The 16,522-nt window shown below is 39.5% G+C and overlaps 1 protein-coding gene across 4 annotated transcripts in view; it reads left to right on the forward strand.

The window, feature by feature from the left end:
• Nucleotides 1-16,522, forward strand: part of PAN3 (poly(A) specific ribonuclease subunit PAN3) — a 166,183-nt gene that overhangs the window by 52,551 nt on the left and 97,110 nt on the right. For all 4 annotated transcript variants that reach the window (XM_012471065.3, XM_012471067.3, XM_064361715.1 and 1 more), the window contains exon 5: nucleotides 7,604-7,765. In XM_012471065.3, the coding sequence (XP_012326488.1) occupies nucleotides 7,604-7,765 (162 nt within the window). The remainder of the gene's footprint in view (nucleotides 1-7,603; nucleotides 7,766-16,522) is intronic.

Here is a 16,522-nt window from a genome sequence, read left to right on the forward strand (position 1 = left end):
TTGGGGACTACAAGTAGTGGTCTTAAAAGCTCTCAATGTTGAGGTCAAGCTCCAAAGGGGCAAGGAGCCACAAGGACTTGATATGTTGAATTTTTAAACCCCTACTTGTTTTCATTTTTGGGAGTGGCCCCAATTTCTGTTTGTACCACTCGTTATTTCTTCTCCAGATCTTTTCTCTGATGTTATTGAGAACTTTACTTCTCAAAGTGCGATTACTGAACCAGGAGTGCACTCTTAGGAGCGTCTTTAGAAACACAGAATCTTAGGCCTTGCCCTAAGGCCTACTGAATCAGAATCTTTTATTTTAACAAGATCCCTTGAAGATTCTTATGTTCACTGTTGTTTGAAAAGTGCTACTTTAGAGTATATTTTCAAACGTTTTCTTGCCCTTGAGAACTTTTATTCAGGCCTTGTGACGTTTTCGTTTGTTTGTTTTTATGTTTTATTTTTGAGACAGAGTCTTGCTCTTATGGCCCAGGCTAGAGTGCAATTGTATAATCTTGACTCACTGTAACCTTTGTCTCGCGGATTTAAGTGATTCTCCTGCTTTAGCCTCTAGAGTAGCTGGGATTACAGGCATGCACCACGATGCCTGGCTAATTTTTGTATTTTTTAGTAGAAACAAGGTTTAACCATGTTGGCCAGGCTGGTCTCAAACTCCTGACCTCAGGTGATCTGCCCGCCTTGGCCTCCCAAAGTACTGGAATTACAGGCATGAGCCACTGCACCTGGTCAGTTTGTTTTTTTGAGATAGTCTCACTCTTCTGCCAAGTTAGAGTGTAGTGGCACAGTCATAGCCCACTGCAGCTTTGAATTCCTGGGCTAAAGTGATTCTCTCACTTCAGCCTCCTGAATAGCTGGAATTACAGGCACACCACCACACCTGGCTTATTAAAAACAATTTTTTGGGGGAGGGTGGGTAGAGATGGGGGTCTCACTGTGTTGCCCAGGCTGGTCCTTGAACTCCTGGCCTCAAGCAGTCCTCCTGCCTTGCTCTTCCAGAGTGGTAGGATTACAGGTGTGAGCTGCTGTGCCTGGCCTCTGCTGGATGTTTTACTACAAGAAAAGGGATGTATTAGTCCATTTTGACACTGTTATAAAGAAATACCCAAGACTGGGTAATTTATTAAGAAAAGAGATTTAACTGACTCACAGTTCCACATGGCTGAGAGGCCTCAGGAAACTTAAAATCATGGTGGAAGGGGAAGCAGCCTCTCCTTCACAGGGAGGCAGGAGAGAGAAGTGTATGTGAACTGTCAAACATTTATATACCCATCAGATCTTGTGAGAACTCACTCACTATCATCCACCCCCATGATGCAGTCACTCCCTCAACACATGGGAATTATTAATATAATTTGAGATGAGATTTGGATGGGGACACAGAGCCAAACCATATCAAGGGGATTGGGAATTTTTGTGTGCAATGTTAAATTACACATAAGTGGAGCAGAAAAGCTGGTTATCAATAGGACATGGCATTTTAGAATGCTTTTATTTCATAATAACCAGCAAGATATGACTGATCAGACTATTAAGAATAGAGGATCAATAAGGGAATTTACCTTTTTTGGGGGACTATTGTGTTCTTAAGGTTGGTCTAGGTAAGGATTTCTAGAAGCTAAGAAGGGAAGAGGAGTTGTTGCTTTGATTTGCTCTGAAGGAAGGGGCTTGTATCTTAAAGAACTGAGAAAACTTTAGTAAATAAACATTTCTCATAAAATTGTGTTTGCCCCATTTATTTTCTCATGTTTTGTTTAACCTCTTCCTTTCCCTTAGCACCTGCTTGCAGTTAATCACCAATATTTGTTTTTAACCTACCAGATGTTTCTACAAGTAAGCCTTCACTAGTTCTGTATTTCTGTTATTATTGCCTCAAGTTCATATCCTTCTTTCTCCACTAGCAATTCTTAGCCAGGGCAGTTGTATCTTTTCACCCCCAAAGGAGACATTTGGTAGTATCTGGAGACATTTTTGGTTGTTACAACTGGGTAGTTGGTGCTTACTGGTATTCAGTGGGAGGACAGAGATGCTGCTAAACATCCTACAATGCACAGGACAGGCCTCTCCCCGCTCCCCTCCATAAGAAAGAGTTATCCAAAGTCAATAGTGCTGATGTTGAGAAACCCTGACCTAGACTATTGCCAGAGTCCTCTAATTTGTCAACTGCCACTTTTACTCCCTCTTCCCCAATTCATCCTTCACACTGCTACAGACCTTCCTTTCTAAAATGCAAATCTGATTTTGTCATTTCTTCTTTGCCCGTGGAATGATGCTCAAATTCCTTAGTATAGGATCTAAAACAATAATTTTTATTTACTTATTTTAATTTAATTTTTTTTTGAGACAGGAGACCATATATCACTGCAGCCTTGATCTCCTGGGCTCAAGTGATGCTCCCACCTCAGCCGCCAACATAGCTGGGACTATAGGCATGGGTCACCATGCCTGGCTACTTTTCTCATTTTTTGTAGAGATGGGGACCCACTGAGTTTGTTGCCCAGGCTGATCTTGAACTTGGCTCGAACGGTCCTCCCGCCTCAGCCTCCCAAAGTGCCGAGATTACAGGCATGAGCCGCTGTGCTTGGCACTAAAGCAATACTTTAAAAAATTGTATTCAAGCTTCATCTTTTGTTCTCAAACTTAACCTCTACTAATGGTGAACTGAATACTTGTGGTTTCCCCTATAATGGTACATTAAATGTATTGATAACTTAGGGCAGGGGCATCCTATCTTTTGGCTTCCCTGGGCCACATTAGAAGAATTGTCTTGGGTCACACATAATATATACTAACACTAATGATAGCTGATGAGCTTTAAAAATTTGCAGAATCGGGCTGGGCTCAGTGGCTCACGCCTATAATCCCAGCACTTTGGGAGGCTGAGGCGGGTGGATCACAAGGTCAAGAGATCGGGACCATCCTGGTCAACATGGTGAAACCCCGTCTCTACTAAAAATACAAAAATTAGCTGGGCATGGTGGCACATGCCTGTAGTCCCAGCTACTCAGGAGGCTGAGGCAGGAAAATTGCTTGAACCCAGGAGGCGGAGGTTGCGGTGAGCCGAGATTGCGCCATTGCACTCCAGCCTAGGTAACAAGAGCGAAACTCCGTCTCAAAAAAAGAAAAAATTTGCAGAATCTCATAGTGTTTTAAGAAAGTTTACAAATTCGTGTTGGGCCTCATTTAGAGTCATCTTGGGACTCGGGTTAGACAAGCTTGCCTTAGGATCTTTTCATTTAGTATCACAGAAGAGATTTACTTTTGGATTAGAGTTTAATCTCTGGCTGTTTATTGAAAAAAATTAGGGTTTATAATGGCACATATTTGGAGATCTCTTCTACCTAAGAGGAGAAGTATTAGGCTATTTAAGGGTTTTTGGGCATGGAGTGGAGGGAGAAGAGTGATAAATTCCCTTTTTGAAATGAAGAAACATCATTATTTAATGAGTGCAGTTAAGGAGTGAGGATGATACGTTGGATGTATTTAAAACCTTTTTTGGGGCCAGGCAGGTGGATCACTTGAGCCCAGGAGTTTGGGACTAGCTTGTGCAACATAGAGAGACCCCCGTCTCTACAGAAAGTACAGAAATTAGCTGGGCATAGTGGTAACACGCCTGTAGTCCCAGTTCCTCAAGAGGCTAAGGTGGGAGAATCCCTTCAGCCTGGGAGGCAGAGGTTGCAGTCAGCTGAGATTGCACCACTGCACTCCAGCCTGGCACATGGAGTGAGACCCTCCTGGCTAATAAACCAAAAAACAAAACCAAAAAACCCAAGAAACAAAAATAAACCAAATAAACAACATTTTTTTTTCAATGCTTACTGTACTGCATAGAAAGGAAATTGTATTGACTGTAATAACTGTGTCAAAAGTACGTCTGAGACCTGGTATGGTGGCTCATGCCTGTAATCCCAGCACTTTGGGAAGCCCAAGGTAGGTGGATCACCTGGGGTCAGGAGTTTGAGACCAGCCTGGCCAACATAGTGAAACCCCGTTTCTAGTAAAAATGCAAAATGTAGCTAAGCGTGGTGGTGCATGCCTGTAATCCCAGCTACTCGGGAGACTGAGGCAAGAGAATCACCTGAATTCAGGAAGCGGATGTTGCAGTGAAATATTGCACCACTGCGCTCCAGCTTGGGTGATGGAGTCTCAAAAAAAAAAAAAAGAGACTCTGTTTCAAAAAAAAAAAAAAAGTACATCTGAATTTGTGAAGGATCTGAATTACAGAAGACCTTTTAAAATAATAATTTTCATGCATTCAGATATATGACCTGGCATTTGGGTGTCCGGGTATAAATTATTTGGCAACTTGAGATTTTGATTAAGTAAACATTCTTTGATATGTTGAACTTTCCTGGTAGAATAAGGTTAGTATTTAGCCCAGAAATTTTCTTTTATATATATATATATATGTGTGTGTGTGTGTGTGTGTGTGTGTGTGTATATATAATTTTTTTTTTTTTTTTGTAGAGACGGGGTCTCACTCTGTCACCCAGGCTGGAGTGCAGTGGGCTCACTGCAACCTCTGCCTCCCAGGTTCAAGCAATTCTCCTGCCTCAGCCTCCCAAGTAGCTGGGACTACAGGCGCATGCTGCCACACCCGGCTAATTTATTTTGTATTATAGTAGGGATGGGGTTTCACCGTATTGCCTAGGTTGGTCTTGAACTCCTGAGCTCAGGCAATCCGCCCACCTTGGGGTCCCAAGTGCTAGGATTACAGATGTGAGCCACTGTTGCCCGGCCAAATATAAATCTTTAATTAGTGAATGTCTAATTAAGTTTATGTTATTCTTATTGTATATCAAAGCCTTGTAGTTTTCTATTTGAACAAAAAAATACACAATTTATTTCTTATACTCTTTCTAAGAAATTAAGTTACTAGAAATAACTTGTTTTAAAATTCTTTCACTTAAAATGTGGTTCCATGGCATGAATCACTAAGGGTACATACTTATTCACAAAAGTTCCCTCTGTGGCTTTTCTAAAGTATCATAGGAAATAAAAATAATAAAAAAAATTCCCTCTGATATAGACATAGAGTAGTTAGTTTGGTTCAAGATTTCATAAAGGTGTAAATGTGTTAGTCTCATAAAACTCTGTCCACTGGGCTGGACGTGATGGCTTACACCTATAATCCCAGCACTTTGGGAGGTGGTGGATGACTTGAGTCCAGGAGTTCAAGACCAGCCTGGGTGATGTAATGAGACCCCATCTCTGCTAAAATTACAAGAATTAGCCTGTCATGGTGGCACATGCCTGTAGTCCCAGCTACTTGGGAACCTGAGGTGGGAAGGTCACTTGACCCCTGGAAGTGGAGGTTGCCACTGAGCTGTCATTACACCATTGCACCCCAGCCTGGGCAACAGAATGAGGCACTGTCTCAAAAAGAAAAAAAACCTTTCTTAATGCAAGTTTAGTTATTTTTTTCCTTTTTTTTTGAGACGGAGTCTCGCTCTGTCCCCCAGGCTGGAGTGCAGTGGTGCAATCTTGGCTCTCTGCAAACTCTGCCTCCTGGGTTCAAGCAAGTCTCCCGCCTCAGCCTCCCGAGTGGCTGGGATTACAGGCACCATCTCCATGCCTAGCTAATTTTTATATTTGTAGTAGAGATGGGATTTCACCTGTTGGCCAGGCTGGTCTCGAACTCTCGCCCACCTTGGCCTCCCAAAGTGCTGGGATTACAGGTGTGAGACCCCCCACCTTTTTTTTTTTTTTGAGACAGTCTTGCTCTGTTGCCCAGGCTGGAATGCATTGTTGCCATCTCAGCTCACTGCAACCTCCACCTCCCAGGTTCAAGCAATTCTACCACAGCCTCCTGAGTAGCTGGGACTACAGGTGCCACACCTAGCTAGTTTTTTGTAGAGTTGAGGTTTCATCATGTTGGCCAGGCTGGTCTCCAACTCCTGACCTCATGATCTGCCCTCCTCAGCCTCCCAAAGTGCTGGGATTACAGGCGTGAGCCACGGTGCCCGGCCCTTTTTTTTTTTTTTTTTTTTTTGTATTTGAGACAGAGTCTTGCTCTGTGGCTCAGGCTGGAACGCAGTGGCATGATCTTGGCTCACTGCAACCTTTGCCTTCCAGGTTCAAGTTATTTTCCTGCTTCAGCCTCCTGAGTATCTGGGATTACAGACATGCACCACCACACCTGGCTAATTTTTGTACTTTTAGTAGAGATGGGGTTTCACCATGTTGGCCAGGCTGGTCTCGAACTCCTGACCTCAAGTGATCTAACTACCTCAGCCTCCCAAAGTGCTGGCATTACAGGCATGAGGCATTGCACCTGGCCTTGTCCTCTTTAAATCAAAGGCAGTATAGCGGATGCACACTTGTGTAGTAGAGAATCTAATTTGCATGGAATAATTTACACAGGCATTATTTGCAAGGCTTTTGAAATTTAGAAATCATGTCTTTTTCAAATTGGTTCTCTTTATACTAGAAAAAGTAATTAATATGTTTGACTGGCTATGGCTTTTTTTTTTTTTTCAATAGAGATAGGGTCTTGCTATGTTGCCCAGGCTGTTCTGGAACTCCTGGACTGAAGTGATCCTCCTGCCTTGACCTCCGGCATGGGCCTGGCCAGCATCTTATTTTGAAGAAACTTAGTTTTAACTCTTTGTTTCAGCAGTCTTATACCTCATGACAGAACAATGAGTCAACACATGTTTTCTTATTTCAGAGTTTAAATTACATACCTTCCCAAGCATGAATTAGTGTTTCCTGAAGGGAAAAAATACATACAGTTTTCCTTAAGATGCAGTGTAGTACAAATTTGCTGTAATTAAGAGAAGCAAGATGGTGGAAACAATCACTTATTTTCATGGATAAAAGTTCTGCTAACCACTATTCAGATGGTTTATTCATTTTCTTCTGTTAGACAAAGAATTTATGATTTTATTGACTGATTTATTCAGTATCAATCTGTTCATATTACTGAGATTTAAAAGATCAGTTACATTTGTGTTACTGTTTTGTTTTTGTTGTTTTTTGTCTTTTTTTCTCATGATAACTTAGGTTGAATGCCTATTTAAGGTAGAGTGACTTGAAATCAGGCCTAATGTGCATAGAATTAAAACTTTTTTAAAAATCAAATTTCTTAGGAATCAACTGCTTTTTTTTCTTAAAGTGAGTTAGTTCTCAGTAAGAAATAAAGTAACAAGATGGGGAACTGAAAAAGATTTAGTTTGGAGAACTTAAAATAAAAAATCTCTGTTCTGTGCCCTTGAAAGCATTTCTTCATATTGCAGTGAGAATAGGTAAGTCACAGTAAAAAAAATTTTGCAAAGCATTTTTCTTTGCTGACAAGTTAAATTTCTATTCATTAAGTAAAGTCTTATAAAATCAGATTAAAATGTATTTTTCTAAAAACATCTGTTGCTTTATATAATATTCTTCAGCCCATTAGGATGGTGGGTTATTTTGGAGGTGTGGGTTTGGTGCAGGGGTGGGAGATAGTGGGTGGTGGTAAGGATATTAGAAGAGGTATTTTAGAAATTTGACCTGTTTCCTATCCCAACATTCCCAGTGTCTTCTATATGTTAGTTATGTTCGTTTAGCTTAGTGTGGGGGATGTTAGGAGTGGCTTGGTTTCTTTCCTTCTTTTTCCTAGCCAAGGAAGTATCGCCTGGGGATGCTGGAGGAGAGGCTAGTTCCGATGGGATCAAAGGCACGAAAAGCAAAGAACCCTATTGGCTGCCTTGCTGACAGGTGTAAATCAGGAGTACCCATCAATATGGTTTGGTGGAACAGAGTCACAGAAAACAATTTACAGGTAAAAATAATTTTTATTAGACATTTCTTGAAAGTGAATATCTTGGCTGCTTTCTGTGTCTGTTTGGGGTGATGGGTGTGAAAGGATTGGATGACTTAGCTGATATACTTAGGTGATTTAAAAAATTTCTAATCAGAGTAAGGTTAGTGACCCCTTAACCAACTAAATAATTTTTTTCTTGGTGGCTTTTTGAGCTTTCCCTCTCTGTAGAATATTTTACCTTTTTTTGTTGGTTTGTTTTTTGAGACTGAGTCTTGCTCTGTCCTTCAGGCTGGAGTGCCGTGGCGCCATCTTGGCTCACTGCAACCTCCTCCTCCCAGGTTCAAGATATCATCCCTCAGCCTCCCAAGTAGCTGGACTGCAGGTGCACACCACCGCTAATTTTTTGTATTTTCGATAGAGATGGGGTTTCACCATGTTGGCCAGGCTGGTCTCGAACTGAGCTCAGGTGATCTGCCCACCCTAGCCTTCCAAAATGCTGGGATTACAGGTGTGAATCATCACTCCTGGCTGAATATTTTACTATTTTTAGTTAAATTTAATTTTTTCCTTTTTCAATTTTATTAATACTTGAGTTCAATTATTTTTAATACCCAAGATTTATTCAGGGTAGGACTATATTCAAGAGTCGTATAAGGTTGGGTGTGGTGGCTCACGCCTGTAATCCCAACACTTTGGGAGGCTGAGGCAGGCAGATCATCTGAGGTGAGGAGTTTAAGACCAGCCTTGCCAACATGGTGAAACCCCGTCTCCACAAACAATTAAAAAAAAAAAAAAAAAATTAGCCAGGTGTGGTAGTGGGCGCCTGTAATCCTAGCCTCTTGGGAGGCTGAGGCAGGAGAATGGCTTGAACCCAGGAGGCCGAGGTTGCAGCAAGCAAAGACTGCACCAGTGCACCCCAGCCTGGGCAACACAGCGAGACTCTGTCTCAAAAAAAAAAAAAGAAGAGTCATATAAAATTTATTACACAAAGTCACATTTATTTGGAATCTGAAGAAGCAGTTTCATATGTTGTCTTTTTAACATTTTTACTAGAAAACAAAAATTATATGTAAACAAACTTGCCAAGAGTTGCTCTAAAACTAACTTCGATAGATGTTGTCATAGAGTCGTTACAAATACATTTCTGTCTTTGACTCTGCCTTTACTGTCAATACTGAATAATGCAAATGAAAATTTATAACTCAAGTAGCTTCTAAAAAGGATTTTGAAGAACCAACAAAAAATTTATATGCCATTTTAATTTGTATTACAATCTTATTTCCAATTTTGAAAAATTGGTAATTGTTCTATAATGTAGTTTTATTAACCAGATTTCAATTTAGCCAGAGGTAGAATGTCTTTCCTCCCAAACTTGCATTTAAAAATATTCCGAGGCAAAGCCTATAATCCCACATGTACATACCATACACAGAAAAGATGTAACAAAGGTAACAACTTGGTTTTATTTCTGTTTCCAGCCTTATATTATGAATAGGCTTCACAGTATTTTGTTCTGTTTAATATTGATACATTAGTAGTATCTGTGTTGCCTTGGGCATAGGAATAAATAAATTATTCCAAAAGCAAATATTGTAAAATGTGTTATTTGTCCAGCTGATACTTTGATAATATTTTCTAAAGAAAAGATGGTGGTTTCATCTAACCATATGCTTAAAATTTCATTGGAAAGTTTTGGCTATCTCCATTATGAATAACAGTATAATTGTTTTAACAGAATTTGCTCGTCTTTGGTATCAGTAGTAGAGAGATTTTTTGATATGGGTTGTTACAATTATTTTTCATTTTATAAAAGAGATCTGAAAAATAATTGGACCCCAACTAAATAAGAGCAGATACAAGTGAAACTGGAATTAACTTGTAAGTTGTGGTGGTGAAATACTTACTAATGCAGAGGTGTAGCCACTCGACCTCTCCACAACTGCCCCCATTATCTTGGTGGCAGTTCTGAGGTACCTTGAAAAATCATTAGGTTGGTTATAGTTATGTTTAATTTATAATTAAAATAGTAATAGATTTGCATTAATGTGTGAAATACTGAATTGGTGTTTTCTGAATCTAATATTTCAAATGCAGTTATTTTATACTTCAAGTAATTCTTTTCCTTTAAGGACATAAGGAATGCTATGCCCCAAATTTAGAGCTTTATAATCTCTAAAATGCTTCACTCTACCAGACACATATTGAAATACTGAAAAATACCCATTTCGTCTCCATTACTGTCTGTATGGATTCCTAAACTAGCGATCTGGAATAGTTTATACATAGCAAAGAGTATGTTTAATACATGCTTTTGTATTGGAATTTTTCTCTTTTTCTTGTAAGAGAAAAAATCAATTCCATACCATTTTTTTCCTTTTGTGTGATTAGAACATACTTTTAATATTGTTTTGTGTTTTTGACATATACAAGTTTAAAAAATTGTGTCGGGAGCATATTCATCTTTTCTCTTTCCATTTGTTTCCTTCTTAGGTCCTCTTGATCCTAGGGTCAGAAAAATGTTTTAAAATACATTATGTTAGTATTTATGGCTGTATTTCTTAAATGGTTGTCTTGTGCCAGGCACTGTGTTAAGCTCTTTACATGTATTGTCTTTTGGTATTGCTAATAGCTTATGGGATAGATGTTGGCTGCTAGATGAAGAAACATCTTCAGAGAAGCTAAGTAGCTTTAAGATTTAACAGATAGTAGAGGAGCAGAAATTTGAGCTCATGTTTGTCAGACTCAAAATCTCTCTAATTCTATGTGCTGTAGCTCTATTAGCTACAGTTGGTTTAATTATCCAACTGGTTAACTGAACTTCTGTAGGACAGCTTTTTTTGAGGATGAGAATGCATCCATAGTTGTCTATACATAGACGGTAACTTACGCATATTTGTAAGCTGTGTCATTTTTCCTTGTGCTTCATCTTTTTCCTCAGTGCCTTTTAACTACTTTTCTTTCTGGAACTTTAAACGTTTCTTTACATTCATTTCTTAATCTTGACCTAATATCTTGGTCTTTTTCTACTTCTGAAAACAAACGAAAACCAACAAACCAACTAACAAGAAACTTAACCAAACCTTCTTCTGAGTTTCTGAGCTCTTCTGGAATGCAGTCATTCATATTGCATTTATTCTCTTCAGTGCTGGATTTCTTTCAAGAGGCCCATGATTCCCCACCCTTTATTGCTTAGTAATCTTTTAACTTATTTTCTACCAAAGATTTTATGATAGGAAGGAGCCTGTCTGCCAAGCATGGCGTATATTAAACAGTGATTTCATTTGGAAAATATATGTATGGAGCTGCTAATTCGAGAAACAGAGAAGCTTAATATTTTTCTTAATCTTTTGTAGCTTTGTAGAGGGTAAATTTATTCTTCATATGGCTGTTTGAAATATTGATAAGACCCATCTGATCCCCATTAATATGCTTGTAAAGTCCCCAGTTGGGAACCTTTGGAATAGATTGTACTCTTTTCAGTAAATTTCCTTACCACCTATTTACTCCTTCAATGTCGGCAGATTGGTGTTACCAAAATTTTATTGAAACTGCTCTCACAGTTTTCCAGGGATCTCTATAGTTGCCAAATCCAGCAGTTTTATTGAGCACTTAATTTTGCTGGCTACTTTTTTATTGTTAATCTCTCTACCCGCCCCGCCCCTGCCTTCCCTCCCTCCCTCTCTCTTTGAGACAGATCTCTCTCTGTCACCCAGTCTGGAGTGCAGTGATGCAGTCATGGCTCACTGCAGCCTCAAACTCCCATGCTGAAGTGATCCACCTGTCTCAGTCTCCCAAGTAGCTGGGACTGCAGGCACGTATCACCACACCCAGCAAGTTTTCTTTTTTTTTTTTTTTTAACTTTTTGTAAAGACGGTGTCTTTCCATGTTGCTCAGTCTGGTCTCGAACTCTTGGGCTCAAGCTGTCCTTCTGTCTTGGCCCCCCAAAGTGTTGGGATTATAGGTGTGAGCCACTGTACTGTCCATGACCTTTCTTTCTCTTCACTTAAAAAAATTTTTTTTTTTTTTGTAGAGACAGGGGTCTCTCACTACGTTGCTCAGGCTGATTTCTAACTCCTGCCCTCAGGTGATCCTTCTACCTCAACCTCCCAAAATGCTGGGATTATAGGCACAAACTACCACAACTGCCTTTCTTTGTGCTTTTAACTCTGTTTCATCCCTGGCTCCTTGTGAGCTCCTGTTCTTGGTTCACTTGTTCTTTGTTGTCTCTTGTATACCATTGATTCTGAAATGTTACTTCTTTTAGAATTGTCTTCTGAGTTCAAGGTCCAGATTTTTTTGTGCCTCTGATATTTTAGGATGTGGGTAAATATGCCACTCTCACTACAAATCTGGAAAGCCTAAAAACACGGTTTTGTTTTTGGTTTTCCAGATTTACTGCTTCTCTTGTATTCTCCTATATTCCTTCAGTTTATGGCATTATCTTCCCAGTCTCTGAGACTAAATATTCCTTCCCTGTCATCTTTTTCATTCAACTACTTTTTTTTTCTCCTTGAGATTACTTTTTAAATCTAACACTTATTAAGAGAAGGAATGTCCTGTGCTTTGACAAATTATTAATTGAAATAGAATATATTGGACAGTATACATTTGTTACAATAAGTCTTTATAAAAAAATCACATATTATCTCCATTTAACAATGGAACTGGGCTTTAGAAAAGCTTATTGCTAGTTCGTGGTAGAGCTGCAATTCTAGCCAAGATCTGTTCTAAATCTTGAGATTTTCCTGCTATATTATCTGCCTCTAATTCTTACATATTAAAAGTCTTCAGTATCTTACCCTTCTTTCTGTTTTTATAAATACTGATATTGTTTATTCCTTACACATGAACAGCTTCTGAATAATTTTTTTCAATTTTTTTTAAGGATTTAATCTATTCTACCTATCTGGGTCTATCTTTTTGTATCTATCCACATACACTATATTCTAATCATATGAGATCTTTTGTATTACATAAAATATAAAATACATTGTCATTTCTCTGAACCATTGTTCACTGAGCCTGAAAAACAAATCTTCCTTCTTTTTCCTTTAAGAGATGGCTCAGGCCGGGCGTGGTGGCTCATGCCTGTAATCCCAGCACTTTGGGAGGCCAAGGCGGGCGGATCCACGCAGTCAGGAGATTGAGACCATCTTGGCCAACATGGTGAAATGCCATCTCTACTAAAAATAGAAAAAATTAGCTGGGCGTGATGTGCGCATCTGTAATCCTAGCTACTAGGGAAGCTTAGGCAGGAGAATCGCTTGAACCTGGTAGGTGGAGGTTGCAGTGAGTCAAGATTGCGCCACTGCACTCCATCCTGGTAACAGAGCGAGACTTCATCTCAAAAAAAAAAAAAAAACAAAACAAAAGAGAGATGGCTCAAATGCTACTTTCTCTGGGATTAATTGTCTACATAGCAGGCAGGATGGAATATATATATGTATACACACACATAATTTGTGTATACTTACTTTACTATTCCCAGTATACTTGGTGTTTAACACTTACTTCATGGTTTTGTATTAAATTTGTTTCCCTGTTTGTCTTTTTCTACTGGATTGTAAATATTTAAGGTTAAATGTGTGTTTATTTCTGTATCCTGAAGGTATTAGGTTGGTGAAAAAGTAATTGCAGTTTTACCATTACAGTTAATGTAAAAACTGCAATTACTTTTGCACCAACTCAATATTTTACTTGTTTCTAAATACCACTCTTTCCTTCCCCTCCCCCTCCCCCTCCCCCTTCCCCTTCCCGTCTTTGTTTTTCTTTTCTTTCTTTTCCCCCAGATGGGGTCTCATTCTGTTTTCCAGGCTGGAGTGCAGTGGCACAGTCTTGGCTCACTGCAACCTCTGTCTCCCAGGCTCAAGCAGTTCTCCCTCTTCAGCCTCTCAAGTAGCTGGGACCACAGGGGTGTGCTACCATGCTTGGCTAATTTTTTTTTTGTTGTCGTTGTTTTGTTTTGTAGAGGCAGGGTTTCACCATGTTGCCCAGGCTGGTCTTGAACTCCTGAGCTCAAGCAATTCGCTTGCCTCGGCCTCCCAAAGTACTAGGATTACAGGTGTAAGCTGTCATGCCCGACCTTAATTTTCTTTTATTGGGTAATATGTGTAATTTTGAGGTAATTTATTTTAAGACTTTTTTATTTTTTATTGATTGATTGATTAAGACAGGGCCTCACTTTGTTACCCAGGTAGGAGTGCAGTGGCGTCATCATGGCCCACTGCAACCTCTACCTCCCTGGTTCAAGCAGTTCTCTCACTTTAGCTGGGACTCCCAAGTAGCTGGGACTACAAGTATTTGCCACTAGTGCCCAGCTAGGTTTTCTTTGTATTTTTTGTAGAGACAGGGTTTCGCCATATTGTCCAGGCTGGTCTTGAACTCGTGGACTCAAATGATCCACTCGCCTCAGCCTACCAAAGTGCTGGGATTACGGATGTGAGCCACCACGCTGGATCTGGCTTTTCTGTATTTTAAAAAATTAATTACAGACTTTTTGGGGCTTACAGCCACCATGTGTTACCACTGGTTAGTTTTAGTGTCACACAACTGATTTAGTACATAGGATAATGATTTCTTTTGGAATGTTAGAGATCTTCCATGTTTAAAAAAAAATTAAAGTTTAACATTTGTCAGAGTATTCTTGCTAGTTTTCAATCTTTTAAGCCTGGTAATAGACTTAATTACCTCAGTGTTGTTTAGTGAGAAAGCTTCTCTCTCTCTCTTTTTTTTTCTCCCCAGACAGAGTCTCACTCTGTTGCCAGGCTGGAGTGCAGTGGCGCAATCTTGGCTCACTGCACCCTCTGCCTCCCGGGTTCAAGTGATTCTCCTGCCTTAGCCTCCCGAGTGTCACCGTGCCCAGCTAATTTTTGCAGGTGCGTGTCACCATGCCCAGCTAATTTCTGTATTTTTAGCAGAGACGGGAGTTCACCATGTTGACCAGAATGGTCTCGATCTCTTGACCTCATGATCTGCCCAACTTGGCCTCCCAAAGTGCTGATATTACAGATGTGAGCCACATTACCCAGCCAGCCTCTCTGTTTTATAGCTTTTTCATGATCTCAGCCCAAACACCAAGCAGGTGGTGGATGGAAGATCACCTGAGACACCATATCAAAAACACTTTGTTTCACCTAAGTGCCAATTCACTTTGATCTCTACTCCTGCCTCAAGACAAATAGGTGTTCGTTATATGCTGAAAGCCATCTTTAGTTTTTCCAACAACTTATTCCTTCGTAGTCTTCCTAGTCTTTGCCTAGGATGTTTACCTGTCACTGGATGATTACCTGTCACTTTGCCTGACCAATCTATATGTGAATGCAGGATTTTTCATTTGTTCTATGACTGTGTAGTTTAAATGCCATTGCTTGGGGTTTGAAATATTTTGTCACCTGTCCTACCTACAGAATTGATATGAGGATTCAAATTTCCAAGCACATAATAGATATTAAATAAATGTCCTTTGTCCTGTTTTACCTTATCTCCTAAAGTTGATGTTTGTTTATATTTAGAGTACAGCCTGCAGTTAGTTATATTCATATGTCCTTAAATCATGGTAAGTGTAGGATGGGGCAGTGATGCTTGGTCTCTTTTAAGAGCTCACATTTAAGTGCTAACTCACTTGAATATTTTGAAAAATAATTGCTTTTTTTTTTTTTTTGAAAGACAACTTAATGTCTTTTTTCCCAGGATTTTACATTTCACCTTGAATGAAAGGGTCTGGGAAATGTATGATTTTGTAAATTTCACATAGTATTGCAGGTTAAGATTTACTTACAAGTAGTGACACATTAAATAAAATCATGCTAATTTTGTCTCAGATTTATGAAAATTGTATGGTTGTGAATCATATTATAATATTACTGTTGTTTTAGCTTACTCCATGAAGCGATAAGATTGAATAAGAACTGTTGGACTGTGGATGTGTTAGGGGATCTGTTTGATTGTATTATCTCCTTGTCAGCATCTCTCTTGATACTACTTTTTCCCCTTGTCTGATTAAATGGCATTTCTTGTAAGAGGTATTTAATTATAAGAATGCTCACTTAAAATCTTTTGGCCTTTACATTCTTAGGTGAATTCTAGTTGCTTGTTACTGCTGCTTTTAAGATGTAAGGGGCTTTTGGAAACTCAATAGATTTACTTCTGTCTTTACTCACTGGGTTTTGGTAGTACTTCAGGTGATTTGTAATCTCTGGCCCCAGAAATGGGATAATGTAGGCTTTTGGTGAATGGATTGGACTTTGTAAAGGTGAAGCTTTAAGCTATCTACTTAGGGTGCCTGGGGACTTTGAAGAGTTATAGAACTGTGATGCAGCTGCAGTGGCCTTTCTATAAAAGTACTACTTTATGTTCCATCATCACCCTAGACCTTCTCTTCTCTCTAGCTGATACTCTGAAGATTTAATGTTCTCAGACCTACTCAGTCCTTACTTTATCACTTTAGAGTCATGACCTTGTATTTTTCAGAGAAGGGAGAAAAATTTAGGTTGTTAAGAATTCATTGTGGTTCTGTCTATTGTGACAAAGTTTAAAGATTTTAAAAAGAATGAAGTGTGTGCTAGGTGTAATAACTCATTCTTGTAATCCCAGCACTTTGGGAGGCTGACAGGGGGAGGATCCACTTGAGCCCGGGAGTTTGAGACCAGCCTGGGCAACATAGTGAGACTCCTGTCTCTACAAAAGAAAAAATAATTAGCTGAATGTGGTGACATGTGCCTGTAGTCTCAGCTATTCAGGAGGCAGAGGCAAGAGAATCTCAAGAGTTTGAGGCTG

This window comes from Aotus nancymaae, unplaced genomic scaffold, assembly GCF_030222135.1.
Source record: "Aotus nancymaae isolate 86718 unplaced genomic scaffold, 86718_ANA_hifiasm-v0.15.2.pri h1tg000043l, whole genome shotgun sequence".
Lineage (NCBI taxonomy): Eukaryota > Metazoa > Chordata > Mammalia > Primates > Aotidae > Aotus > Aotus nancymaae.